Raw genomic sequence first — 27,321 nt, forward strand, 5'->3', positions numbered from 1 at the left:
TTCCTAAACTGCTGGGCGACGACAAATTCCCAAAGCCTCTCATCATTGACTGTGCACAGGCAAATCCCTCTCTACAGGCGAATCCCTCACCAGGTGCCAAGCCGCGCACCATAATTGCAAGGGTACATAACTTTCAGGAAAAGGACCTCATTCTACGACTTGGACGACAGCGAGCTATGGAATACAAAGGACAAAAGGTTCTCATCTTCCCCGACTAAACCATGGAGGTGATGGAGCAACAGCGTGCATTCTGAGCCTGCGTTTTCCAGCAAAGCTGCATGTTCATCACAATGGCATGACAAAAGTCTTCATCAAGTCCGAAGAGGCTGTCAATCAAGGTTTATCAATCACCTTTCTCCTTTAAAGCGAAAGATGTCGATATTCTTTTTTGTAAAAACATCCCATTTCAACTCTCCTCCATGTCTGCAGACCCACTCGGTAGGTACATCATTGTATCAGGGAACGTTAATTCTTTCCCTGTCACCCTGTTGAACGTCTATGGTCATAACTGTAACGATTGTCGTGTGTGGAGGACCAAGACGCAACAGGGAAGTGTATACTCATCTTCTCTTTTAATATTGAAGAAGGTGAAACAAAATAAACACGTATACAATTAACAGAAACAACACTAACAGTTCTGTCAGGTGACAGGCACAAAACAGAATACAACTACCCACAATACAAACACACCCCTAATTATAGGACCTTCAATCAGAGGCAACGATAGACAGCTGCCTCCAACTGAAGGCCCCAACACCAATTAACTAAACATAGAAATACAAATGACTAGACAGAACATAGAAATAAACTAACATAGAACAATAACCAAAACCAAAACCCTGGACTAATAAATCAAATACACCTCTCTACATGGACACATACACACAACCACCATGAACCACATAAAACAAATACCCCCTGCCACGTCCTGACCAAACTAAACACTAACAAATAACACCTTTACAGGTCAGAACGTGACAATAACATTGATTTTGTTACCTTGATCTGTGTCTTGAGAGATTGTCTACACGTACTCCTTCAAATATCACCTCTGTCCAGGTTCTAAATAATCTAATCAAATCCATGAATCTAGTGGACATCTGGAGACTGCAACATCCCACAGACAAAGACTACTCATTCTACTCTCATGTTCACAAGTCTTATTGTAGAATTGACTCCTTCCTAATAGATTCCAAACTGATACCCAATGTGCTTAATTCAAAACACCATAGCATCTTAATAAGCGACCACAGTCCAATTATGTTGTCCCTCAATCTTTCTTTACCAAAACAGAATTACAGTTGGCGTTTTAACCCCTCCTTGCTCACAGACCAAGCATTCATTGACTGCATGACAGCCAAGTTGAATGAGTTCCTCAAGACTAATGACAAAGGAGTGGTATCTGATTGTACACTATGGGAAACCTTTAAAGTGGTTATGAGAGGTCATATTATTTCAGTCTGCCATAACAAAAGGAATCATAGGCGGTTGGAGGAGACATACAGAACTTGACTCTTTCAGGTTGACTACAACAATATTTTGAAATTAATTATATTTTTGGTTCACAGGTCAGTAACCTCCTACTAAAGCTGAGACAAAAACCATTTGAACTAGGGGACAAACCGGAAAGGTTGCTAGTTAGGCAAATGGAGCAATCCAGGCGGACAGATCCTAAAGAGATAAGCAACTGCTTCAAAGAATTTTACTCAGAGTTATATTCTTCCAGATCTGATGCATCTGGTTCTGATGTATCAGCCTTCTTTGATTCCATCAGCCTGCCAAAACTTGATGATAGTGCCAAAAAATAATTGAAACCATCTCTTTAATAATACTTCCTGTTGACCCGACCAAGTGACCTTTCACCTCTGTGATCATGTTGTGCCCTCTGTATCAATTCAAATCAAGTTAAATTGTATTTACAGTGTATTTACAGTGAAATACTTACTTAAGAGCCCATTTCCAACAATCCAAAGTTAAAAAGTAAGACAAATATTTGCTAAATAAAAAAGGAAGCAGTAACATAATAAAAACAATAACAAGACTATTTGGAGTACCGAGTCAATGTGCAGGGGTACGTGGTAGTTGAGGTAATTGAGGTAATACAGAATGTACATTGAAAAAATATATAAACGCAACATGCAACAATTCCAAAGATTTTACTACGGTTCATATTTATTTATAATTTTTTATTTAACTAGGCAAGTCAGTTAAGAACAAATTCTTATTTATTTGATGGCCTAGGAACAGTGGGTTAACTGCCTTGTTCAGGGGCAGAACGACAGATTTTTACCTTGTCAGCTCGGGGATTCGATCTAGCAACCTTTCGGTTACTGGCCCAATGCTCTAACTACTAGGCTACCGGCCGCCCCATATAAGGAAATCAGTCAATTCAAATAAATTAATTTGGCCCTAATCTATGGATTTTACATGACCTGGGAATCCAGATGTGCATCTGTTGGTCACAGATACCTTAAAAGAAAAGGTAGGGGCGTGGATCAGTGATCATTTGCCCACTGAAGTTGGTTACGACACCGAACTGCAGTCAGATCAAAATCCTGGTGAGGATGATGAGCACGCAGATGAGGTTCCCTGAGACGGTTTCTGTTAGTTTGTGCAGAAATTCTTCGGTTATGAGCCCACAGTTTCATCAGCTGTCCGGGTTGCTGGTCTCTGACGATCCCGCAAGTGAAGCCAGATGTGGAGGTCCTGGGCTTGCGTGGTTACACTTGGTCTGCGGTTGTGAGGCCATTTGGAAGTACTGCCAAATTCTCTAAAACAACGTTGGAGGCAGCTTATGGTAGAAAAATTAACATTATTTTCTCTGCCAACAGGTCTGGTGGACATTCCTGCAGTCAGTATGTCAATGACACACTACCTCAAAACTTGAGACATCTGTGGCATTTAGTTGTATGTCAAAACTGCACATTTTAGAGTGGCCTTTTACTTTCCCCAGCACAAGGTGCACCTGTATAATGATCATGCTGTTTAATCCGCTTCTTAATATGCCACACCTATCAGGTGGATGGATTATCTTGGCAAAGGAAAAATGCTCACTAATGCTCACTGCATTTATATTTTTGTTCAGTGTACATGTGGGTAGGGGTAAAAGTAAGGCAGGCAGTTCGGATGCGGGAGGGGTTCACCGACACAGCTGATATAGGGAGAAGGGGGGAGAAGGATGGAGTGAGGGAGGGAGACTGTAATTGACAAAATAAGGTTGTTAAACATAAAGTGTTCAACAGGAATCTGTGTGTGTCAGTGTCCCCACCTGGGGTCCACAGTGTCCACACTGAGTGGCTACAGAGTACTTTATACTGAAAAACAGACACACACACACACACACACATCAGTGGCGGTCGGTGCCATTTAAGATGAGGGAGGACAATTGTTATTGTTATGAACATGGCCTTATTTCTATTACAGCATATTGGATGACTGTCATTCATATTCCATTCACCCAGCTCAACGTAACATCAATAGGTTTAGGCAACTACATGATACTCAAAGTTTGTCTATTTGTCTATTGGAAAAATTCAGGTATGTTTATATTTTTATTTTATTTAACCTTTATTTAACTAGGCAAGTCAGTTAAGAACAAATTCTTATTTACAATGACGGCCTACCAAAAGGAAAAACGCCTCCTGCGGGGACGGGGGCCTGGGATTAAAAATTAATACAATATAAATATAAGACAAAACACACATCACAACAAGAGAGACGCAGTGATGTGTCCTATAAGGAGCATTGGGGGCAAATCTGATGGCCGAATAGTAAAGAACGTCTAGCTGCTCGAGAGCACCCTTACCTGCCGATCTATAAATGATGTCTCCGTAATCTAGCATGGGTAGGATGGTCATCTGAATCAGGGTTAGTTTGGCAGCTGGGGTGAAAGAGGAGCGATTACGATAGAGGAAACCAAGTCTAGATTTAACTTTAGCCTGCAGCTTTGATATGTGCTGAGAGAAGGACAGTACACCATCTAGCCATACTCCCAAGTACTTGTATGAGGTGACTACCTCAAGCTCTAAACACTCAGAGGTAGTAATAACACCTGTGGGAAGAGGGGCATTCTTCTTACCAAACCACATTACATTTGTTTTGGAGGTGTTCCGAACAAGGTTAAGAGTAGAGAAAGCTTGTTGGACACTAAGAAAGCTTTGTTGTAGAGCATTTAATACAAAATCCAGGGAAGGGCCAGCTGAGTATAAGACTGTATCATCTGCATATAAATGGATGAGAGAGCTTCCTACTGCCTGAGCTATGTTGTTGATGTAAATTGAGAAGAGCGTGGGGCCTAGGATCGAGCCTTGGGGTATTCCCTTGGGGACAGGCAGTGGCTGAGATAGCAGATTTTCTGACTTTATACACTGCATTCTTTGAGAGAGGTAGTTAGCAAACCAGGCCAAAGACCCCTCAGAGACACCAATACTCCTTAGCCAGCCCACAAGAATGGAATGGTCTAACGTATCAAAAGCTTTGTCCAAGTCAATAAAAATAGTGGCACAATATTTCTTAGAATCAAGGGCAATGGCAACATCATTGAGGACCTTTAAGGTTGCAGTGACACATCCATAAGCTAAGTGGAAACCAGATTGCATACCCGAGAGAATACTATAGACATCAACAAAGCCAGTCAGTTGATTATTGACACGTTTTTCCAAAACTTTTGATAAACAGGGCAAAATAGAAATAGGCCTATAACAGTTAGGATCAGCTTGATCTACCCCTTTAAATAAAGGATAAACTGTGGCTGCCTTCCAAGCAATGGGAACCTCCCCAGAAAAGAGAGACAGGCTTGGTGATGATAGGGGCAGCAACCTTAAAGAAGAAAGGGTCTAAACCATCTGACCCAGATGGTTTTTTGAGGTCAAGTTTAAGGAGCTCCTTTAGCACCTCGGACTCAGTGACTGCCTGCAGGGAGAAACTTTGTTATGGGGCAGGTGAAATGAGAGAGAAGAATCGGGGATAGTCACATTAGAAAGGGTGGGAGATGAGGAAATGTTGGATGGGCAAGGAGGGATGGCTGAGTCAAATAGGAATCCTGACTTAATGAAGTGGTGATTAAAGAGCTCAGTCATGTGCTTCTTGTCAGTAACAACCCCATCATCAACATTAAGTGACATGGGAAGCTGTGAGGGCAAGGGTTTATTCTCCAGGTCTTTAACCGTTTTACATAACTTCTTGGGGTTAGACCCACAGAGAGAGAACTGCTCCTTAAAGTAACTAACTTTGGCCTTCCGGATAGCCAGAGTGCACTTATTTCCCATTTGCCTGAACGATAGCCAGTCAGCCTGAGTATGCATGTGCCGAGCCTTTCGCCAAATGTAATTCTTAAGGTGGAGTAACTCTGCAAGATCACGGTCGAACCAGGGGCTGAACCAGTTTTTAATTCACATTTTCTTTATGGGGGTGTGTTTGTTAACAATACCACTGAAAATATAAAAAAGAAGGTCCAAGCTGATTCTATACCATTTTACAGAGGCCAGTTCATGAAGGAAGGCTTGCTCGTTAAAGTTTTTTTAGCAAGCGTCTATGACAAATCAGGCAGGTCGTTTCACTGAGCAGCCATTGCGAACACAGACTGTAAAACAGTGATCACTAAGGTCATTACAGAAAACACCAGACTGATACCTATCAGGATTATTTGTGAGGATAACATCGAGGAGAGTAGCCTTTTTTGGGTGTTTGGAGTCATACCTTATGGGATTGGTAATAATCTGAGAATTATTTAGGGAGTCCCATTGCTTTAGGACTTGGTCAGGTGGTTTAAGCATGTCCCAGTTTAGGTCACCTAGCAGGACAAATTCAGACTTAGTGTAAGGGGCCAGGAGAGAGCTTAGGGCAGGTAGGGTACAGGCTGGTGCTGATGGAGGATGATAGCTCCCAGCAACAGTCAACAAAGACCTATTTGAAAGTTTAATGCTTAAAACCAGCAATTCAAAATGTTTGTGGACAGACGTGGTGGAGACAACCGAGCACTGAAGGGGATCCTTGGTAAAGATTGCCACTCCCCCACCTTTATAGCCAGAAAGGTTATAGCCAGAAAGGTTAACATCAGTATTCAAAACACTCTTCCTTAACCACGTCTCAGTAATGACCAACACATCTGAATTGGAGCTGTCTTCGCTTTGTTCCATTTGCTTCCATTTAAGAAATGTTTTCCAACAGAGTCGGATGTAATAAATACACCCCTGATCACACGCAAACACGGTTCAATTTTACAGCAGCCACATACAAACAGCATGATCCCTTTGATCGCTGGATAATTCCATCTCGCATCTATGCACTCTCCTCTCACCTTTTCCCTTCAATTGTGGATTTCAGTGCACAACACATCAGCTGTCTGTGACGATATCATAACCACTACACACAGCCTATTAGCAAACGTCAATTCATCATAGCTACTAGAACTAACATGTTAGTAAACCCTCTACAATCATGCAGTACAGTGTACAGTTAGCAAGCAGTTTAGCAGTTACACCAGTGGGCCCCAGTGGCAATAAATTAATAAAACCAAAATCTTGACTTAGAAGAGTTCTAGTGTTGGATAGTCATAGCCAGCTAGGTACCATAGCATCCCTCTCTATTTGAGATGGGTGTTATTTAAAAAAAAAAAAGTTGTACTTTTTATTATGAACACAACAAATACAAAAACTGAAATATACAAACAAGAGTACATAAACCTACCAGAGAGGGCTATTACATATCGAAATACATTTTCAATTTGTAATTTTTTTATGGTGCGTATTGCTTTTTTGTTTTTTGATTTTCTGATCATTTCAAAATAATATTTAAATTCTATCTCAAATAATGTCAAGATGGGTTTGTTCCCTGCCCACTTCATTTTATGGATAATGAATCTTCCATGAAAAATTAACAAATTAACAATGAACGTTAAATCAGGGTCCATATCATTTGGTTCAAAATAAAACATAATATCAGTCTCTCAGATTAACATTAATAGTCATTTCTTTAAAATAAAATATTCTAACTCACTCCAAAATCTTCTGACATAAGAGCAGTCCCAAAATAAATCGTCAAGAGTTTCTAGGTCACAACCACAAAATTCACATTTGTTATCAATCGCTATTTTAAATCGGTGTATAACAAATGTCTTTACAGGGTAGATTCTATGAATGAGTTTATATGATACTTCTTTCACCTTATTAGATATACAATATTTGCCAGACAACAACAAGACTTTGTTCCAGTTCACTTGTCCAAGGGCTGCATTCCAGTACATTTTAGCAGAGGGAATAGTAACATCTTGACATCGTTTTCTTATTTGCATGTTATTACATTTACAGTTTAAAATGTCAATTCTTTCTAGTTGTATTGAGGCTACAACAGTTGCACTTGGAGTATTGTTCTCCTAAAAGAAGAATAGCACCTTTAGGAACAGCTCTAACAACAATGTGATACTCCTCAGGAGTGAATGTAGTAACAATGTATGTTCTCATTAATTCTGGATTATCATATAGTTGTCCATCATTATTCAATACTTGTTTAACCCAGATAATGTTGTTGTCAAACCAGTTCTGGAAAAACAAAGGCTTGATTTTATATTTTATGTATTTATTATTCCAGATTGTATACCTATGTGGAGAAAAATTGTGTTTGTACATGAGGTTCCAAGTTAGAAGTACTTGTTTATGAAGGTTATAAAGCTTAATAGGGATTTTACCCACATCAAAGTTGCATTTGAGTAAGAATTCTAGACCACTAATCTGTTGGAATATTAAATTAGGGATTATATTCCAAATGCAATTCTTATTTCTTAAATAGTTTTGTATCGATTTTTATCTTAAAGATTATATTAGAAGTTTTAAAATCCAGAGCATTCAACCCTCCCTCACTTTGGGTGTTACATATTACCGCTTTTCTTAAATAATGAGGTTTATTCCTCCATATGAAGTTAAATAATTTAGTATCAACCATTGTAGTTACTGACAGAGGAACAGCCAAGGCAAGGGAGGTATAAACTAATCTTGACAGACCTTCAGATTTTGACAAAAGTACACATCCAGATAAAGAAATATCTCTTAATAACCAGGAGTTAAATCTCTTTCCAATTTTCTCTACAATAGGAGAGAAATTTAAGTTGGCCCTTTCTTTCTGATCTTTGCTAACTTTAATACCAAGATATGTGATCACATCTTTTACAGGGATATTACATACTGAGTTTAAGTCACATCTTTTCAACACAGATAATTAACATTTCCTAATATTCAGAGATACACCAGATACATGTGAGAAGGCATTAATACACTCAATAACTTTCCTGACTTCATTATGATCTTTCAAAAAAAATTGGGGTGTCGTCAGCCAATTATGACAATTTTATCTCTTTATCTTGTATCTGAATACCCCTAAAACTATCCTTATTTATATGAAGTGCCATAACTTGTGTGACCAATAAAAATAAGAAAGGAGAAACTGGGCATCCTTGTTTAATTCCGCGTCTAATGTCGTATCTCTGTGAAGTTTCATGGGATAATTTAACAGAACTGTAACTGTTATTGTAAAGTGTCTTAATTACACTTTGAAAATATTGACCAAAACCAAAAAATCAAAGAGTCTCAAAAATAAATAATGTTCAACTGTATCAAAAGCCTTGTAAAAGTCTAAAAATAAAATAAAGCTGTCTTCCATAATGTGCTCATTATAGTCTATCAAGTCCAACTAGTCAAATATTATTATATATGTTTGCCCTTCATAAAACCAGACTGGGTATCATCAATGATTTGGTCAAGACCTTTTTTTAAGTATTTCTGCAAAGATGGATGTGAGTAGCTTTCCATCATTGTTCATTAATGTGATTGGTCTCCAATTTTCTAACATCATAGGATCTTTGTTTGGTTTGGGGATTACAGAAATTAGGCCTTGAGTCATAGAAACAGGCAGGACCCCTAAATCAATTGCCTCCTTAAAAACATTAAATATAAATTCAACAATATCCTCCTGAAAATATTTATAGAATTCACTAATAAGGCCATCATTCCCTGGAGATTTGTTCTCTTTTTACTTGCTGATACATTGAATAGAAATAAATTCATCACAAGACTTTTGGAAGTCTTCATCTATGATTTTTGCATAGTCTTTGACAGAGTCTAGAAAGGCAGATATATCACTAGTAGGACAGGCATTACTGGTATAAAGGTTACCATAGAATTCTGAAACATATTTTGAAATATCTTTGGGGTTTTCATTTTCTTTGCCATCTATATTAAGCGAATGAATAGAGGAAATTTCGGAATCTTTTCTTTCTAAATTATAAAAGTATTTTTTTTTTTCACCTTCCTCCAACCATCTCCTCCTTGATCTTACAAATGCCCCTTTTGCTCTCTCTTCATACATTCGGTCCATTTCTAGTTGTAAAGATTATTGTCATGTCCTGAACAGTAAAGGGGTCTATTTGTTATTGTAGTTTGGTCAGGACGTGGCAGAGGGTATTTGTTTTCATGGTTTTGTGTATGTGTTTAGATAGAGGGATATTTTGTGTAGAGTGTTTCTGGGGTTTATTGGTGTAAGTGTCGATGTAGAGGGGGTAGTTGATTTAGGTGGTTCGGGGTGTGTGTGTATTGTAGAGGAGTATTTGATTTATGTGTTCCGGGGTGTTGGGTATGTGCTTGTGTTTGTATTTCTAAGGGGCTGTTCTAGTTTTGTATTTCTGTGTTGGCCTGGTATGACTCTCAATCAGGTACATCGTTGTTGCTGATTGAGAGTCATACTTAGGTAGCCTGTTTTCACCTGTCACTTTGTGGGAGATTATTTCTGTGTTTAGCTTTATGCCTTACAGGACTGTTTATCGTCGTTGTGTTTTTTGTATACGTGTTTTGTTTTGGTTTCCCTTCTTTGTCCTAATAAAAGAAGATAAGTGTACATATACCCGCTGCGTATTGGTCTCAACCCTACGACTACCGTGACAATTATTTCTTATTTCACACTTCATTAATTCCCAATATTTTCCATAAGACTTAAATAGTTGGGCTTTCCTCCAATTTTCTTGTATATTATCTTTGGCATTCATCTTGAAATTATCTTTCAACAGTCTACTATTGAGTTTCCAAAAACTCAGATTTGGTTTATTAACTTCAGATCCATTAATATTTAAAGATAAGAATATAACTTTATGATCAGTAAGAATTGATGGTTCAATGGATACCTTGACTACAGAATTATCTAATGAATTAGAAATCAACCAGAAGTCAATTTTGACTGTATGGCCATGTCCTTGTTACTCCAAGTGAAGTCCTTTTTATCAGGATATTTAGATCTCCAAATATCGACTAATCCAAGACCAAGTCATAGATTATTAAACTCAGGATTAACAATGCTGGATCTGTTAGGAGGGGGATATCTGTCAATCATCACATTAGATACAGAATTAAAATCTCCACCTAAGATAATTTTGATATCCTGAAATACAGCTATAACTCTATTAATCTCTTCTTCAAATTCTTGAAATAATATCCTGTTGTTTTGTTTGTTGTTGGATGCATAAATATTCCCTAATAAAAATATTTCACTGTTGAAATTCACTGTTAAAATTAACGTCCAGAGTGGTGAGTCTTACTACTGATGACCTTCCCTTTAAATGCACCTCTTAAAACTGCTGCACCTGCAGAGTGGTTGTTGCCATATGATAACCAGATATTGTTACCCCATTGATTTTTCCAAAAAGCTAGATCGGAAGAACAAGCATGAGTCTCTTATAGATAGTAAAAGTCTGCATTAAACCGTTTGCAATACAGGAAAATAGCCTTATGGTTGAGTAAATGACGAATACCCCTGACATTAATTGAACAAAGAGATAAAGACATTAACTTCAACCAACAACCTTGTTATGCTAATATAAGCTTTTCCTAAGGATATGTAACTCAAAAGGATTTTCATCCCATTATTAACCTCTCCAACAAAAAACAAACAAATACTGGTCATAAAGTTACCAAAGTATTCTTACTCCCACAAGGGGGAGACATTGTGTAGATTTTACAATAAGCAGTTATTCACCCATAGTCAGTGTTAAGTTTACCAGTTCTCAGGTCCGCCTTTTCTCATTCAAGTGTTTGTGTAAATTTTGTATAATAAACGGGTGTTTGAGTAGGCTAAACCAGCAAGCTGCATTCGCTAGCTAAGTAAGTGAAAATGAAAGTGAAAAAAATAGGGCTAGCTCTCTCTCTCTCTCTATTGCTCTCTCGCTTCATTTTTGGAGAAATTAATTTGTTCAAAACTCTTAAACTATTGTCTTTCTCTTTGAGGCAAAAATGTTATGCACTGCAGTGCTTGATTCATTCTCTGACCTTTTGATTGGGTGTCCCGTGTGGCTCAGTTGGTAGAGCAAGGCACTTGCAACGCCAGGGTTGTGGGTTTGATTCCCACAAAGGGACCAGAAAGAAAATTTATGCACTCACTACTGTAAGGTGTTCTGGATAAGAGCATCTGCTAAATAACTAAAATGTCAATGTAAAAAAATGTGGACAAGAGCTCTGATAGGTTGGAAGATGTCCTCCGGAAGTTGTTATAATTACTGTGTAAGTCTATGAAAGGGGGTGAGAACTACGAGCATCTTAGGTTTTCTATTGAAGTCAATGTACCCAGAGGAGGACGGAAACTAGTTGTCCTCCGGCTCCACCATGGTGCTACCCTACAGAGTGTTGTTGAGGCTACTGTGGACCTTCAGTGTGCTTTAATAAATTATTTGGTGACGTGAATATATTGAGTATAGTTTTATCTAAATAAGATAACTTTTTTAAATATTACACTATTTTTATTTTTATGAAATTCAATGGGGGGGTGGGGAGCCTCCACTGACACACATATAGCATAGTTATGTTAACAGAAATAATGGCGTGCCTTACTATTCTCCATGGTTGGTCCTTTTGCCTATTCTTTGGTGGAAGGAGCCACAGCCCACACAGTTATACACCTGAGCCTTCTTACTGCAGAACACAATCAATCCATCAGATTGATGCAGGTGTGGGTTGTAGGGTGTCTTCGTGTTCTGCATTTTTTAATATGGGTAACTCGTAAAAGATCCTGTTTTGAACTGTACCCTAACCTGAGAAGTAGAAATCAAAGGGAGAGAAACTGGGAATTGCTAAGTAAATGGAAGAATACTCTTATTGCAATGTGCGTGGCTCTTAAAAGAGCCTTTGGTTGTGCATAATGTAGTCTATCGCACAAGATGTTGCTGGGAAACAGCACCCTCCTCGTAGGAGGTGAAGGTCTCCCGCACAGGGATTGCCTCCCATGCTGCGTTGTAGGCCCCCATCCTGGCAACATCCTGCAGAGCAGCAGACATCTCCTCTAGCACACAGCAGTGAGCTGCAGGTCCCCTCCTGGTCCTCGTGACCATCCTCATGAAGTTACAGTATGCAGGACACAGGTAGCCTTCACACGCCTCTGCGTTAGTAGGGTGGACCCGATGACTCGTTGGTACCTCCGCCACTGGGATGCAAGAATGCCGAAGGTGCACTCGACGGTCAGCCTGGCTCGGGAGAGGCGGTAGTTGAAGACCATGTTCCTCCTGAAGTGTTCGCTTCAGGGAAGTGCCGCATGAGGTTACTCCGGCACGGAAAGGCCTCATCTCCCATGAAGACATGGGGCTGGGGTCCCCGGTGCTCTGCTCCTGGAATCAGGCTGTCTTCGGGAAGGTCCAGGGTGCCATCTCTGAGGGCCTGACCATGGAGGAATTCATGCCTGTCCCTTGGTTGGGAAATATCTCTCATTACAAATGATAACATTGGATAGATAGATGCATGTGCACACACGTGCATGTGTAGCATGTGACAACAGAAGGATCATATCAAGGATGGCATCACAAATCAAATCAAATCAAATCAAATCAAATTTATTTATATAGCCCTTCGTACATCAGCTGAAATCTCAAAGTGCTGTACAGAAACCCAGCCTAAAACCCCAAACAGCAAGCAATGCATGTGAAAGAAGCACGGTGGCTGGGAAAAACTCCCTAGGAAAAACTCCTGAGAAAGGCCAAAAACCTAGGAAGAAACCTAGAGAGGAACCAGGCTATGAGGGGTGGCCAGTCCTCTTCTGGCTGTGCCGGGTGGATATTATAACAGAACATGGTCAAGATGTTAAAATGTTCGTAAATGACCAGCATGGTCAAATAATAATAATCATAGTAATTGTCGAGGGTGCAACAAGTACGTCCGGTGAACAGGTCAGGGTTCCGTAGCCGCAGGCAGAACAGTTGAAACTGGAGCAGCAGCATGGCCAGGTGGACTGGGGACAGCAAGGAGTCATCATGCCAGGTAGTCCTAGGGCTCAGGTCCTCCGAGAGAAAGAAAGAAAGAAAGAGAGAATTAGAGAGAGCATATTTACATTCACACAGGACACCGGATAAGACAAGAGAATACTCCAGATGTAACAGACTGACCCTAGCCCCCCGACACATAAACTACTGCAGCATAAATACTGGAGGCTGAGACAGGAGGGATCAGAAGACACTGTGGCCCCATCCGATGATACCCCCGGACAGGGCCAAACAGGCAGGATATAACCCCACCCACTTTGCCAAAGCACAGCCCCCACACCACTAGAGGGACATCTACAACCACCAACTTACCGTCCGAAGACAAGGCCGAGTATAGCCCACAAAGATGTCCGCCACGGCACAACCCAAGGGGGGGGCGCCAACCCAGACAGGAAGACCACGTCAGTGGCTCAACCTACTCAAGTGACGCACCCCTCCCATGGACGGCATGGAAGAACACCAGTAAGTCAGTGACTCAGCCCCTGTAAAAGGGTTAGAGGCAGAGAATCCCAGTGGGAAGAGGGGAACCGACAAGGCAGAGACAGCAAGGGCGGTTCGTTGCTCCAGCCTTTCCGTTCACCTTCACACTCCTGGGCCAGACTATACTTAATCATAGGACCTACTGAAGAGATAAGTCTTCAGTAAAGACTTAAAGGTTGAGACCGAGTCTGCGTCTCTCACATGGGTAGGCAGACCATTCCATAAAAATGGAGCTCTATAGGAGAAAGCCCTACCTCCAGCCGTTTGCTTAGAAATTCTAGGGACAATTAGGAGGCCTGCGTCTTGTGACCGTAGCGTACGTGTAGGTATGTACGGCAGGACCAAATCGGAAAGATAGGTAGGAGCAAGCCCATGTAATGCTTTGTAGGTTAGCAGTAAAACCTTGAAATCAGCCCTTGCCTTAACAGGAAGCCAGTGTAGGGAAGCTAGCACTGGAGTAATATGATCAAATTTTTTGGTTCTAGTCAGGATTCTAGCAGCCGTATTTAGCACTAACTGAAGTTTGTTTAGTGCTTTATCCGGGTAGCCGGAAAGTAGAGCATTGCAGTAGTCGAGCCTAGAAGTAACAAAAGCATGGATTAATTTTTCTGCGTCATTTTTGGACAGAAAGTTTCTGATTTTTGCAATGTTACGTAGATGGAAAAAAGCTGTCCTTGAAGCAGTCTTGATATGTTCTTCAAAAGAGAGATCAGGGTCCAGAGTAACGCCGAGGTCCTTCACAGTTTTATTTGAGACGACTGTACAACCATCCAGATTAATTGTCAGATTCAACAGAAGATCTCTGTGTTTCTTGGGACCTAGGACAAGCATCTCTGTTTTGTCCGAGTTTAAAAGTAGAAAATTTGCAGCCATCCACTTCCTTATGTCTGAAACACAGGCTTCTAGCGAGAGCAATTTTGGGGCTTCACCATGTTTCATTGAAATGTACAGCTGTGTGTCGTCCGCATAGCAGTGAAATTTAACATTATGTTTTCGAATGACATCCCCAAGAGGTAAAATATATAGTGAAAACAATAGTGGTCCTAGAACGGAACCTTGAGGAACACCGAAATTTACAATTGATTTGTCAGAGGACGAACCATTCACAGAGACAAACTGATATCTTTCCGACAGATAAGATCTAAACCAGGCCAGAACTTGTCCATGTAGACCAATTTGGGTTTCCAATCTCTCCAAAAGAATGTGGTGATCGATGGTATCAAAAGCGGCACTAAGATCTAGGAGCATGAGGACAGATGCAGAGCCTCGGTCTGACGTCATTAAAAGGTCATTTACCACCTTCACAAGTGCAGTCTCAGTGCTATGATGGGGTCTAAAACCAGACTGAAGCGTTTCGTATACATTGTTTGTCTTCAGGAAGGCAGTGAGTTGCTGCGCAACAACTTTTTCTAAAATTTTTGAGAGGAATGGAAGATTCGATATAGGCCGATAGTTTTTTATAATTTCTGGGTCAAGATTCGGCTTTTTCAAGAGAGGCTTTATTACTGCCACTTTTAGTGAGCTTGGTACACATCCGGTGGATAGAGAGCCGTTTATTATGTTCAACATAGGAGGGCCAAGCACAGGAAGCAGCTCTTTCAGTAGTTTAGTTGGAATAGGGTCCAGTATGCAGCTTGAGGGTTTGGAGGCCATGATTATTTTCATCATTGTGTCAAGAGATATAGTACTAAAACACTTTAGTATCTCCCTTGAGCCAAGGTCCTGGCAGAGTTGTGCAGACTCTGGACAATGAAGCCCTGGAGGAATACCCAGATTTAAAGAGGAGTCCGTAATTTGCTTTCTAATGATCATGATCTTTTCCTCAAAAAAGTTCATAAATTTATTACTGCTGAAGTGAAAGCCATCCTCCATTTGCGAATGCTGCTTTTTAGTTAGCTTTGCGACAGTGTCAAAAAGAAATTTCGGATTGTTCTTATTTTCCTCAATTAAGTTGGAAAAATAGGATGATCGTGCAGCAGTGAGGGCTCTTCGATACTGCACGGTACTGTCTTTCCAAGCTAGTCGGAAGACTTCCAGTTTAGTGTGGCGCCATTTCCGTTCCAATTTTCTGGAAGCTTGCTTCAGAGCTCGTGTATTTTCTGTATACCAGGGAGCTAGTTTCTTATGACAGATGTTTTTAATTTTTAGGGGTGCAACTGCATCTAGGGTATTGCGCAAGGTTGAATTGAGTTCCTCGGTTAGGTGGTTAACTGATTCTTGTCCTCTGACGTCCTTGGGTAGGCAGAGGGAGTCTGGAAGGGCATCAAGGAATCTTTGGGTTGTCTGAGAATTTATAGCACGACTTTTAATCTTCCTTGGTTGGGGTCTGAGCAGATTATTTGTCGCAATTGTAAACGCAATAAAATGGTGGTCCGATAATCCAGGATTATGAGGAAAAACATTAAGATCCACAACATTTATTCCATGGGACAAAACTAGGTCCAGAGAATGACTGTGGCAGTGAGTAGGTCCAGAGACATGTTGGACAAAACCCACTGAGTCGATGATGGCTCCGAAAGCCTTTTGGAGTGGGTCTGTGGACTTTTCCATGTGAATGTTAAAGTCACCAAAAATTAGAATATTATCTGCTATGACTACAAGATCCGATAGGAATTCAGGGAACTCAGTAAGGAACACTGCATATGGCCCAGGAGGCCTGTAAACAGTAGCTATAAAAAGTGATTGAGTAGGCTGCATAGATTTCATGACTAGAAGCTCAAAAGACGAAAACGTCATTGTTTTTTTTTTTTGTAAATTGAAATTTGCTATCGTAAATGTTAGCAACACCTCCGCCTTTGCCGGATGCACGGGGGGTTTGGTCACTAGTGTAACCAGGGGGTGAGGCCTCATTTAACACAGTAAATTCATCAGGCTTAAGCCATGTTTCAGTCAGGCCAATCACATCAAGATTATGATCAGTGATTAGTTCATTGACTATAACTGCCTTGGAAGTGAGGGATCTAACATTAAGTAACCCAATTTTGAGATGTGAAGGATCACAATCTCTTTCAATAATGGCAGGAATGGAGGAGGTCTTTATACTAGTAAGATTACTGAAGCGAACACCGCCATTTTTAATTTTGCCCAACCAAGATCGAGGCACAGACACGGTCTCAATGGGGAAAGCTGAGCTGACTACGCTAACTGTGCTCGTGGCAGACTCCACTAAGCTGGCAGGCTGGCTAACAGCCTGTTGCCTGGCCTGCACCCTATTTCATTGTGGAGCTAGAGGAGTTAGAGCCCTGTCTATGTTCGTAGATAAGATGAGAGCACCCCTCCAGCTAGGATGGAGTCCGTCACTCCTCAGCAGGCCAGGCTTGGTCCTGTTTGTGGGTGAATCCCAGAAAGAGGGCCAGTTATCTACAAATTCTATCAAATGAATACATAAATATCACTTGAAGCTTGATGGTGAGCTGATCATTTGAATCAGATGTGTAGTGCTATGGCAAAAACAAAAATGTGCACCTCTTTGGGTCTCCAGGACCAGGTTTGAGAACCACTGCTCTTGGGACATTCATTGGAACCTCTTCATCTGCATACAGGCTTTCACAGCTCTCTGTATCTGAGGACAGAAAACATCACAAAGAAACAGGCTTCATTAAACTGAAATTAGAAAGCACTGAATATTATGTTGCTATTATCTCTGTCCTCAGTTTTTCTCTCGAAGGACTGAAACTACACAAAAGTACCTGCCCTATCCAGAGTAGCCTACTCTCTCCCTCCTTTGACAGCTGGAGCTGCTAATCCTTTCACCCTCTTCCATTGCTCTTAGCTAGCTAGCTATCTACCTACCTACAAGTGCATTTGGAGTGTGTGTTTTACATTTATTTACAAGATAGCTACTTAACTTCATATTAGCTAGCTATCTGGTGATTTATTTAATTCACATAGCTAGGTAGCTATACAGTATTTAAAGGTGGCTAGATAGCTAGCTACGTTAGCAGTTCATTTGAGCTAGCCTGCACAATACTGTAGTTAGCTAGCTTCACCTGGAATGCTTTTCCAACAGTCTTGAAGGAATTCCCACATATGCTGAGCACTTGTTGGCTGCTTGTCTTTTACTCTGCCGTCCAACTCATCCCAAACCATCTCAATTTGTTTGATAGGGCGGTGCACAATTGGCCCAACGTCGTCCGGGTTTTGCCGGGGTAGGCCGTCATTGTAAATAAGAATTTGTTCTTAACTGACTTGCCTAGTTAATTAAAGGTTAAATAAAAAATAGCCCTTACACATGCTGGAGGTGTGTTGGGTCATTGTCCTGTTGAAAAACAAATGATAGTACTGCTAATCGCATACCAGATGGGATGGCATATCGCTGCAGAATGCTGTGGTAGACATGCTGGTTAAGTGTACCTTGAATTCTAAGTAAATCACTGACAGTGTCACCAGCAAAGCACCATCACACCTCCTCCATGCCTCACGGTAGGAACCACACATGCAGATATCATTCGTTCACCTACTCTGTGTCTCACAAAGACACGGCGGATGGAACCAAAAATCTCAAATTTGTAGTCATCAGACCAAAGGACAGATTTCCACCGGTCTAATCAAAACAAATGAAATGTTATTTGTCACATGCGCTGATTACAACAGTGAAATGCTTACTTACAAGCCCTTAACCAACAATGCAGTTTTAAGAAAAATACCAAAAACAAAAGATTAATGTCCATTGCTCATGTTTCTTGGCCCAAGCAAGTCTCTTCTTATTATTGGTGTCCTTTAGTAGCGGTATCTTTTCAGAAATTTGACCATGAAGCCTTGATTCAAGCAGTCTCCTCTGAACAGTTGATGTTGTGATGTGTCTGTTACCTGAACCCTGTGGAGCATTTATTTGGGCTACAATTTCTGAGGCTGGTAACACTAATGAACATATTGTCTGCAGCAGAGGTAACTCTGGGTCTTCCTTTCCTGTGGCGGTCCTCATGAGAGCCAGTTTCAACATAGCGCATGATGGTTTTTGCGACTGCACTGTTTTAAAGTAATGATGGACTGACATTTCTCTTTGCTTATTTGAGCTATTCTTGCCATAATATGGACATGGTCTTTTACCAAATAGGGCTATCTTCTGTATACCACCCCTACAACACAACAGATTGGCTAAAATGCATTAGGATGGAAAGAAATTCAACAAAATAACTTTTAACAAGGCACACCTGTTAATTGAAATGCATTCCAGGTGACTACCTTCCAGGTGACTACCTCATGAAGCTGGCTGAGAGAATGCCAAGAATGTTCAAAACTGTCATCAAGGAAAAGGGTGGCTACTTTGAAGAATATTGTCCGGACCTCTGGCAGTCTCTATGGGGGTGCCACAGGGTTCAATCCTCGGGCTGACTCTTTTCTCTGTATATATCAATGATGTCGCTCTTACTGTGGGTGATTCTTTGATCCACCTCTACGCAGATGACAACGTTCTGTAAACATCTGGCCCGTCTTTGGACACTGTGATAACAAACCTCCAAACGAGCTTCAATGCCATACAACACTCCGTGGCCTCCATCTGCTCTTAAATGCTAGTAAAATGGACAACTATAAATACCTAGGTGTCTGGCTAGACTGTAAACTCTCCTTCCAGACAAACATTAAGCATCTCCAATCCAAAATTAAATCTAAAATTAGCTTCCTATTTCGCAACAAAGCCTCATTCACTCATGCTGCCAAACATACCCTCGTAAAACTGACTATCCTACCAATCCTTGACTTCTGCGATGCCATTTACAAAATAGCCTCCAACACTCTCCTCAGCAAATTGGATGCAGTCTATCACAGTGCCAACCGTTTTGTCACCAAAGCCCCATATACTACCCACCACTGCGACCTGTATGCTCTCGTTGGCTGGTCCTCGCTACATATTCATCACCAAACCCACTGGGTAAAGGTCACCTATAAGTCTTTGCTAGGTAAAGCTCCGCCTTATCACAGCTCACTGGTCACCATAGCAACACCCACCCGTAGCACGTGCTCCAGCAGGTATATTTCTCTGGTCATCCCCAAAGCCAACACCACCTTTGGCCGCCTTTCCTTCCAGTTCTCTGCTGCCAATGACTGGAACGGATTGCAAAAATCACTGAAGTTGGAGACTTATATCTCCCTCACTAACTTTAAGCATCAGCTGCCAGAGCAGCTTACCGATCGCTACAACTGTACATAGCCCATCTGTAAATAACCCATCCAACCAACTACCTACCTCATCCCCATATTTGTGTTTGTTTTTCTGCTCTTTTGCACACCAGTATTTCTACTTGCACATCCTCACCTGCACAACTATCACTCCAGTGTTAATTGCTAAATTGTAATTACTTTGCCTCTATGGCCTATGTATTTCCTTACCTCCTTACTTCATTTGCACACACTGTACACATATTTTTCTATTGTGTTATTGACTGTACATTTGTTTATCCCATGTGCAACTCTGTGTTGTTGTTTTTGTCGCACTGCTTTGCTTTATCTTGGCTAGGTCGCAGTTGTAAATGAGATCTTGTTCTCAACTGGCCTACCGAGTTAAATAAAGGTGAAAAAAAAGAATCTCATATAAAATATGTTTTGATTTGTTTTACACTTTTTTTGGTTACTACATGATTCCATATGTGTTTTTTCATAGTTTTGATGTCTTCACTATTATTCTACAATATACAAAATAGTAAAAATAAAGAAAAACCCTGGAATGAGTAGGTGTCGAAACTTTTGACTGGTACTGTATGTCACCAGTAGGCCAAGTAATTGTACCGTTAATACCCATCATTTGGTTACATTAATTTCTGTTAATGCATGTATTAATTCATAATTTACCGTTCTACCGTAATTTCCGGACTATTAAGCGTACCTGAATATAAGCCGCACCCACAGAATTTTTCAAAAATTATTATTTTGAACATAAATAAGCCGCACATGTCTATAAGCCGCAGTTGCCTACCGGTACATTGAAACAAATGAACATTACACAGGCTTTAACGAAACACGGCTTGTAACAAAAATAAATAGGCTTTAACGAAACACGGCTTGTAACAAAAATAAATAGGCTTTAACGAAACACAGCTTGTAACAAAAAATTAAAAATTAGCAGTAAGCTTTAGTTGTCTTTTCCTCACGCTGCTGTTTCCAACGTCTTATCATCGACTCATTAAGACCAAGCTCCCGTGCAGCAGCTCTATTTCCTTTTCCAACAGCCAGATCAATCGCCTTCAACTTGAAAGCTGCATCATATGCATTTCTCCGTGTCTTTGCCATGATGAGGGTGACAAAATGACTACCGTAATCAGAATGATGGGAAGTTTGAGAGCGCTCGATTTAATCTAAACAGTAAACAAAAAAGTTGTTTGACCTTAACCCGTTCGGCAATTTCATTGGTCTAATGAAAGCTTCATGCCGCCAAAAAACTGAGCACGTCACAGAATGTGTTTTTTTGGAGAGAAAAAAAATTAAAAGCGGGAAAAATCCATATATTAGCCGCGTCATTGTTTAAGCCGCGAGGTTCAAAGCTGGGAAAAAAGTTGCGGTTTATAGTCCGGAATTTACGGTAATTCTCGGAGTTTAAATGTTGTTTGCAGAGTTCAAAACCTGCTACACTTGTGAGAAACCAGTATGTTTTTTTCATAACCATCATTTATGAGTTTTGTCAATTTTGCTATTGTCTTTTGTTTGGCGTGCTCTATGTGAGCAATGAGCATGTCTCTGTCTGGTTTCTCTGTCCTGATAATGTTCAGGGAACGTGCACGCCTGAGCACGCATAGAAGTACCTGGCCTGCTGCATGCAAATTTAGGAAAGTCCCCTTTTGGGGATGTCTGAGTTCTGATCATCCCATATATCCAGTGGATATACAGTTGAAGTCATAAGTTTACATGCACTTAGGTTGGAGTCATTAAAACACGTTTTTCAACCACTCCACACATTTCTTGTTAACAAACTATAGTTTTGGCAAGTTGGTTAGGACATCTACTTGTGCATGACACAAGTAATTTTTCCAACAATTGCTTACAGACAGATTATTTCCCTTATAATTCACTGTATCACAATTCCAGTGGGTCAGAAGTGTACATACACTAAGTTGACTGTGCCTTTAAACAGCTTGGAAAATTCCAGAAAATGATGTCATGGCTTTAGAAGCTTCTGATAGGCTAATTGACATAATTTGAGTCAATTGGAGGTGTACCTGTGGATGTATTTCAAGGCCTACCTTCAAACTCAGTGCCTCTTTGCTTGACATCATGGGAAAATCAAAAGAAATCAGCCAAGACATCAGAAAAAGATTGTAGACCTCCACAAGTCTTGTTCATCCTTGGGAGCAATTTCCAAACGCCTGAAGGTACCACGTTCATCTGTACTAACAATAGTACGCAATAATAAACACCATGGGACTGCGCAGCCGTCGTACCGCTCAGGAAGGAGACGCGTTCTGTCTCCTAGATATGAATGTACTTTGGTGCGAAAAGTGCAAATCAATCCCAGAACAACAGCAAAGGACCTTGTGAAGATGCTGGAGGAAACCGGTACAAAAGTATCTATATCCACAGTAAAACGAGTCCTATATCGACATAACCTGAAAGGCCGCTAAGCAAGGAAGAAGCCACTGCTCCAAAACCGCCATAAAAAAGCCAGACTATGGTTTGCAACTGCACATGGAGACAAAGATCGTACTTTTTGGAGAAATGTCCTCTGGTCTAATGAAACAAAAATAGAACTGTTTGGCCATAATGACCATCGTTATGTTTGGAGGAAAAAAGGGGAGGCTTGCAAGCCGAAGAACACCATCCCAACCGTGAAGCAAGGGGTGGCAGCATCATGTTGTGGGGGTGCTTTGGTGCAGGAGGGACTGCAGGAGGGACACAAAATAGATGGCATCATGAGGTATGAACATTATGTGGATATATTGAAGCAACATCTCAAGACGTCAGTCAGGAAGTTAAAGCTTGGTCGCAAATGGGTTTTCCAAATGTACAATGACCCCAAGCATACTTCCAAAGTTGTGGCAAAATGGCTTAAGGACAACAAAGTCAAGGTATTGGAGTGGCCATCACAAAGCCCTGACCTCAATCCTGTAGAAGATTTGTGTGCAGAACTGAAAAAGCGTGTGCGAGCAAGGAGCCTACAAACCTGACTCAGTTACACCAGCTCTGTCAGGAGTAATGGGCCAAAATTCACCCAACTTATTGTGGGAAGCTTGTGGAGGGCTACCCGAAATGTTTGACCCAAGTTAAACAATTTAAAGGCAATATTACCAAATACTAATTGAGTGTATGTAAACTTCTCACCCACTGGGAATGTGATGGAATAAATAAAAGCTCTCTACTATTATTCCGACATTTCACATCCTTAAAATAAAGTGGTGATCCTAACTGACCTAAGACAGGGAATTTTTACTTGGATTAATTGTCAGGAATTGTGAAAAACTGAGTTTAAATTTATTTGGCTAAGGTGTATGTAAACTTCCGACTTCAACTGTATGAACTCATCGGTGCGGTAATCTCTGAGGGCCCGGAATAGACTGTATAATGTTGTTGATACAAGTTTGCTAGCAACAGTTGATTGATTTGATACAATGTTGCCCTTCACTAGCAATAGCTCAAGTCAAGACCGATAGAAATGGGGGCAAACAGGTGGAGTAGAGCGATGTATACGTGCGTATCCCGTACATATGCCTATTAAAACTTGAACTTGAAAGAACCTGAATTTTCATCAGGATATTTTCTACTGGTTTTATTTGTTAGCTCTATGTGTTTGACTTAGTTGACAATGGAAGTTATAGGCCTACTGCTTCTCATGGGAAACAACTATGATTTAATCGTCTTGACCCCATTCGATGCTAAATGCATAGTATGTATAGTAATAAACTATTGTCAGATCTTCTGTGAATTAACAGACGCAATAGCCTACTTTGACAGAACCTGAATTTCTCCATCTTTCCTCTGTCCACTGTTCTTGTTCCCTCCAGGTTCCAGACTGAGGACAGATGTGGTGGAGGTGCCCCCACGGATTGTCCACCACCCCTCAGATGTGGTGGTCAAGGTAGGCAGCCCCGCCACCCTCTCCTGCCGCGCCGACGGCACACCCGAGCCCTCCATTGAGTGGCTCCGCAATGGCCAGCCCCTGGAAATGGACAAGCTCGACAGCCAATCGCGGCCCATCGTCCTGTCGGAGGGCAGCCTTTTTTTCCTCAGCGTGGTGCCAGGGAGGCGGAGTCAGTCACATGAGGGCGTGTACGCGTGCATGGCAAGGAACAGCGCTGGCAAGGCCACCAGCCGCAACGCCTCCCTCTTTATCGCAGGTAAGACTGTGGGGATGTCTTTCAAATTAGATGGACATGCGTATCTTATTATAAATTCCAAGATGCCATGCAGAAATAATTGCACTGTAGGATAAAGAGAGGTACCATGTTATAGAGAGGTCCCACTGTTATAGATCATGTGAGTGAAGAGACTATGTATCAGTCTCAGCAGTGTGCAGACTAACTAATAAATCACTCAAGGGCTTGATTGGCTCAATCAGGTGTGCTCATACTGAGATGGAACCAAAGCCACACACAGCGGCCTTCCAAGTACTTAAAAACACTATGCCATATGGATGTGAAAATCTGGCCTTAGAATACATTCTGTTGTCTTGGTTGGATGGCCCTCTGTGGCTCCTACATCCTGTCCCATTAACTTCTTCTCTTCCTCCATGCTGATCTTAAATGTGATATCAATCTGATATATGATCCTTCAGGTCCACGGAAAGCCCGCAGTAACCACAGACCCCTGCTCCAGAGAGAAAGCGAGAGACGTTGAGATTGTTCGTGTGATTGCTGAGTAGAATTATTATTATATATATATTTTTTTAAACATTTATTTAACTAGGCAAGTCAGTTAAGAACAAATTCTAATTTACAATGACGGCCTACCAAAAGGCAAAAGGTCTCCTGTGGGGACGGGGGTTGGGATTAAAATATATATATATATTTATATGTATATATAGGACAAAACACACATCACGACAAGAGACAACACAACTCTACATAAAGAGAGACCTAAGACAACAACACAGCATGGCAGCAACACATGACAACACAGCATGGTAACAACATGGTAGCAGGACAACATGGTAGCAGCACAAAACATGGTACAAACATTATTGGGCACAGACAACCGCACAAAGGGCAAGAAGGTAGAGACAACAATACATCACGCAAAGCAGCCACAACTGTCAGTAAGAGTGTCGATGGTTGTCTTTGTCTTTGTCTTTGAATGAAGAGATTGAGATAAAACTGTCCAGTTTGAGTGTTTGTTGCAGCTCGTTCCAGTCGCTAGCTGCAGCGAACTGAAATTAAAGAGGGTCCAAAATCAATGTTTACCACCTTCCCAGAACAAACACTCTGCTAACTTACCCCTGACCCCCAGCCTCTGTTTGCACCCAAAATAGGGTCACCCACAGACCACTGGATTCCTGAGCTGGATGGTATAATTAGTGGCTGATTGACTTGTTGGGGGAACTTCCCTGGAGCAGTACGTGGTGGAGGCATGGAGCCATTGGGACAGTAAACAGTGGCACTTTACTTTCGATTGAGTTATAGTAGCAGATCGATTGTAGTATAGTTTGCGTTTAACCTTTATTTATCCATGTTAGTCTCAATAAGATAATTGTGTATTTGTGACCTTTTGTAAGTATAGTTGAACTGGTTAGGTTAGTAGCCTCTACAGTAATGAGTCATGCAGCACTGTTAATTCATGAGTTGGGCTAAGTTCTCTATCATAACTAGACAATTCTTGAGTTCAAGAATACCCTTAATACATTTTAAAGAAGTCCAGCCTTGGATCATTCCTCGATGAAGAGTGGAGATATTCCAGTGGTAGTTTATGGCACTAGACCATTGTAACCATACGTGCGACCAAGTAGACACCAAATACTTTTTGTCTCATGATTCCATGTGGTGTCCTAATGTAATACCTATGTTATGACATCAGTGAAGATTTAAACAGACATCCTAAACATGTGGTAATATACACATGCAAGGTGAAAATGCCATTGTCTCTTGTCCTTTTGGATATAATGGAAGGGAGCTCCTTAGACCTTCAACTGAAATGGTTCACAGTGACTCTTAACGATTGAGTAAACATGACAAGTTCCTGTAAAGAGGTCAGGCTTGTCTGTCATGTACTTGTGCTTATAACAATGTAGACAGGTCAAGTTTGCTCTATGAATTGTTTGGGACCTCTGGGGAATATATGAGGTTGTTGATGGGCAACACTGGACAAAAGCACTGTGTATTCCGTATATAGAATATATGGATATTTAGAGCTGTGCAATGTGGTCCAAAATGTATAGTGTGATATGGTGTGGTAATGGTACTGTGAAATAAGATAAATCATTAGATTAGTTCATTATAAGAATTGCATATTTTCGGTGGTCACAACTCTCATTTGTAGGAAGCCAAGTCAAGCAGACAGTGATGCGTGTTGTGCTGGGCACATGTTTCCCAGGCAATGTTTATTAACTACAGGCTTGGAGACTGACTTTGACGTTGTTATCCAATGTAATGTTATAGCCGTGTGCACCAGCTAGTCTCAAACCCACTGTTTATGAATGGACGGCCTCTGTGTGTTCTTTCAGCTCTGCGTGAGGACTTCCGGGTGCAGCCCAGTGACGTGGAGGTGGCTGTGGGGGAGGTGGCGGTGATGAACTGCAGCCCGCCGGTGGGCCACCCAGAGCCCAATGCCATCTGGAGAAAAGACGGGGTCCCCATCAACAACACCAACCCGCACTACACTGTGAGACCTCCTTTATAACATAGCTACATGCTTTGTAGGGCTTTCTTTCTATGCCTTTTGAAATTAGAAATTGACAATGGGACAGTTGTCAGTGTGCATTTCAGTGCAGTAAATGTATTTTTAAGACACTATGGTTTTTCCATAATATGGAACAGATATTCTATAATATTGTAAATTCATTACAATATTATTGTAATTCATTTTTTAAACTAATTTCCAGAGGTGGCAGGAGCTGAAATGCATACTGTTTTGAATACTTATTTCTTGAATCATATCAGTGGTAACACGTTATTACCAACAGAGGGCACTGTTGTACAACATTTTGATTAAAACCACATGCTGCTTCATACATTTTCCTCCATTATTAATAAAAGAGGACATGTCACCTTGGATGAAAAACTATCCCCCCAAAAAATCCTCATTTATTTTTAACTGTATGTGCATGCTCCCCATGTGACCTATAGGAACTGAATGGGAAGTTGATAATCGCCCCAGCCCAGAGAAATGACTCTGGCGTGTACATCTGTGTGGCCTCCAACACTGTGGGAGTAAGAGAGAGCAGGGCCGCCCGCCTGTCTGTCCTAGGTAAGATGAAACCCTGACTCCATGTACAGTACCATTTTAGCGATAACCTTTTTTACACTACTGAGTCAAGCTGTACTTCGCTGGCCTGGTTATGCATCCACCGTAGTTGCTGGAAAATGTGAAAAGAACAGTCTACACAGTACAGTTTGGGTTGGCACATCAGTGTGAAAAAGGTATGTCAGTGTTTGCTATTGATATAAGGGATAGCATGGAATTGAGTGCTTAGAGATATGATATGA

At 41.0% G+C, this 27,321-nt stretch overlaps 1 protein-coding gene across 2 annotated transcripts in view; it reads left to right on the top strand.

The window, feature by feature from the left end:
• LOC115154175 (roundabout homolog 1) overlaps positions 1–27,321 on the top strand; it is a 53,175-nt gene that overhangs the window by 7,227 nt on the left and 18,627 nt on the right. For both annotated transcript variants that reach the window (XM_029700133.1, XM_029700134.1), the window contains exons 2-4: positions 23,689–24,021; positions 26,340–26,497; positions 26,962–27,082. In XM_029700133.1, the coding sequence (XP_029555993.1) occupies positions 23,689–24,021; positions 26,340–26,497; positions 26,962–27,082 (612 nt within the window). The remainder of the gene's footprint in view (positions 1–23,688; positions 24,022–26,339; positions 26,498–26,961; positions 27,083–27,321) is intronic.

Source organism: Salmo trutta, chromosome 19 (genome assembly GCF_901001165.1).
Source record: "Salmo trutta chromosome 19, fSalTru1.1, whole genome shotgun sequence".
NCBI lineage: Eukaryota > Metazoa > Chordata > Actinopteri > Salmoniformes > Salmonidae > Salmo > Salmo trutta.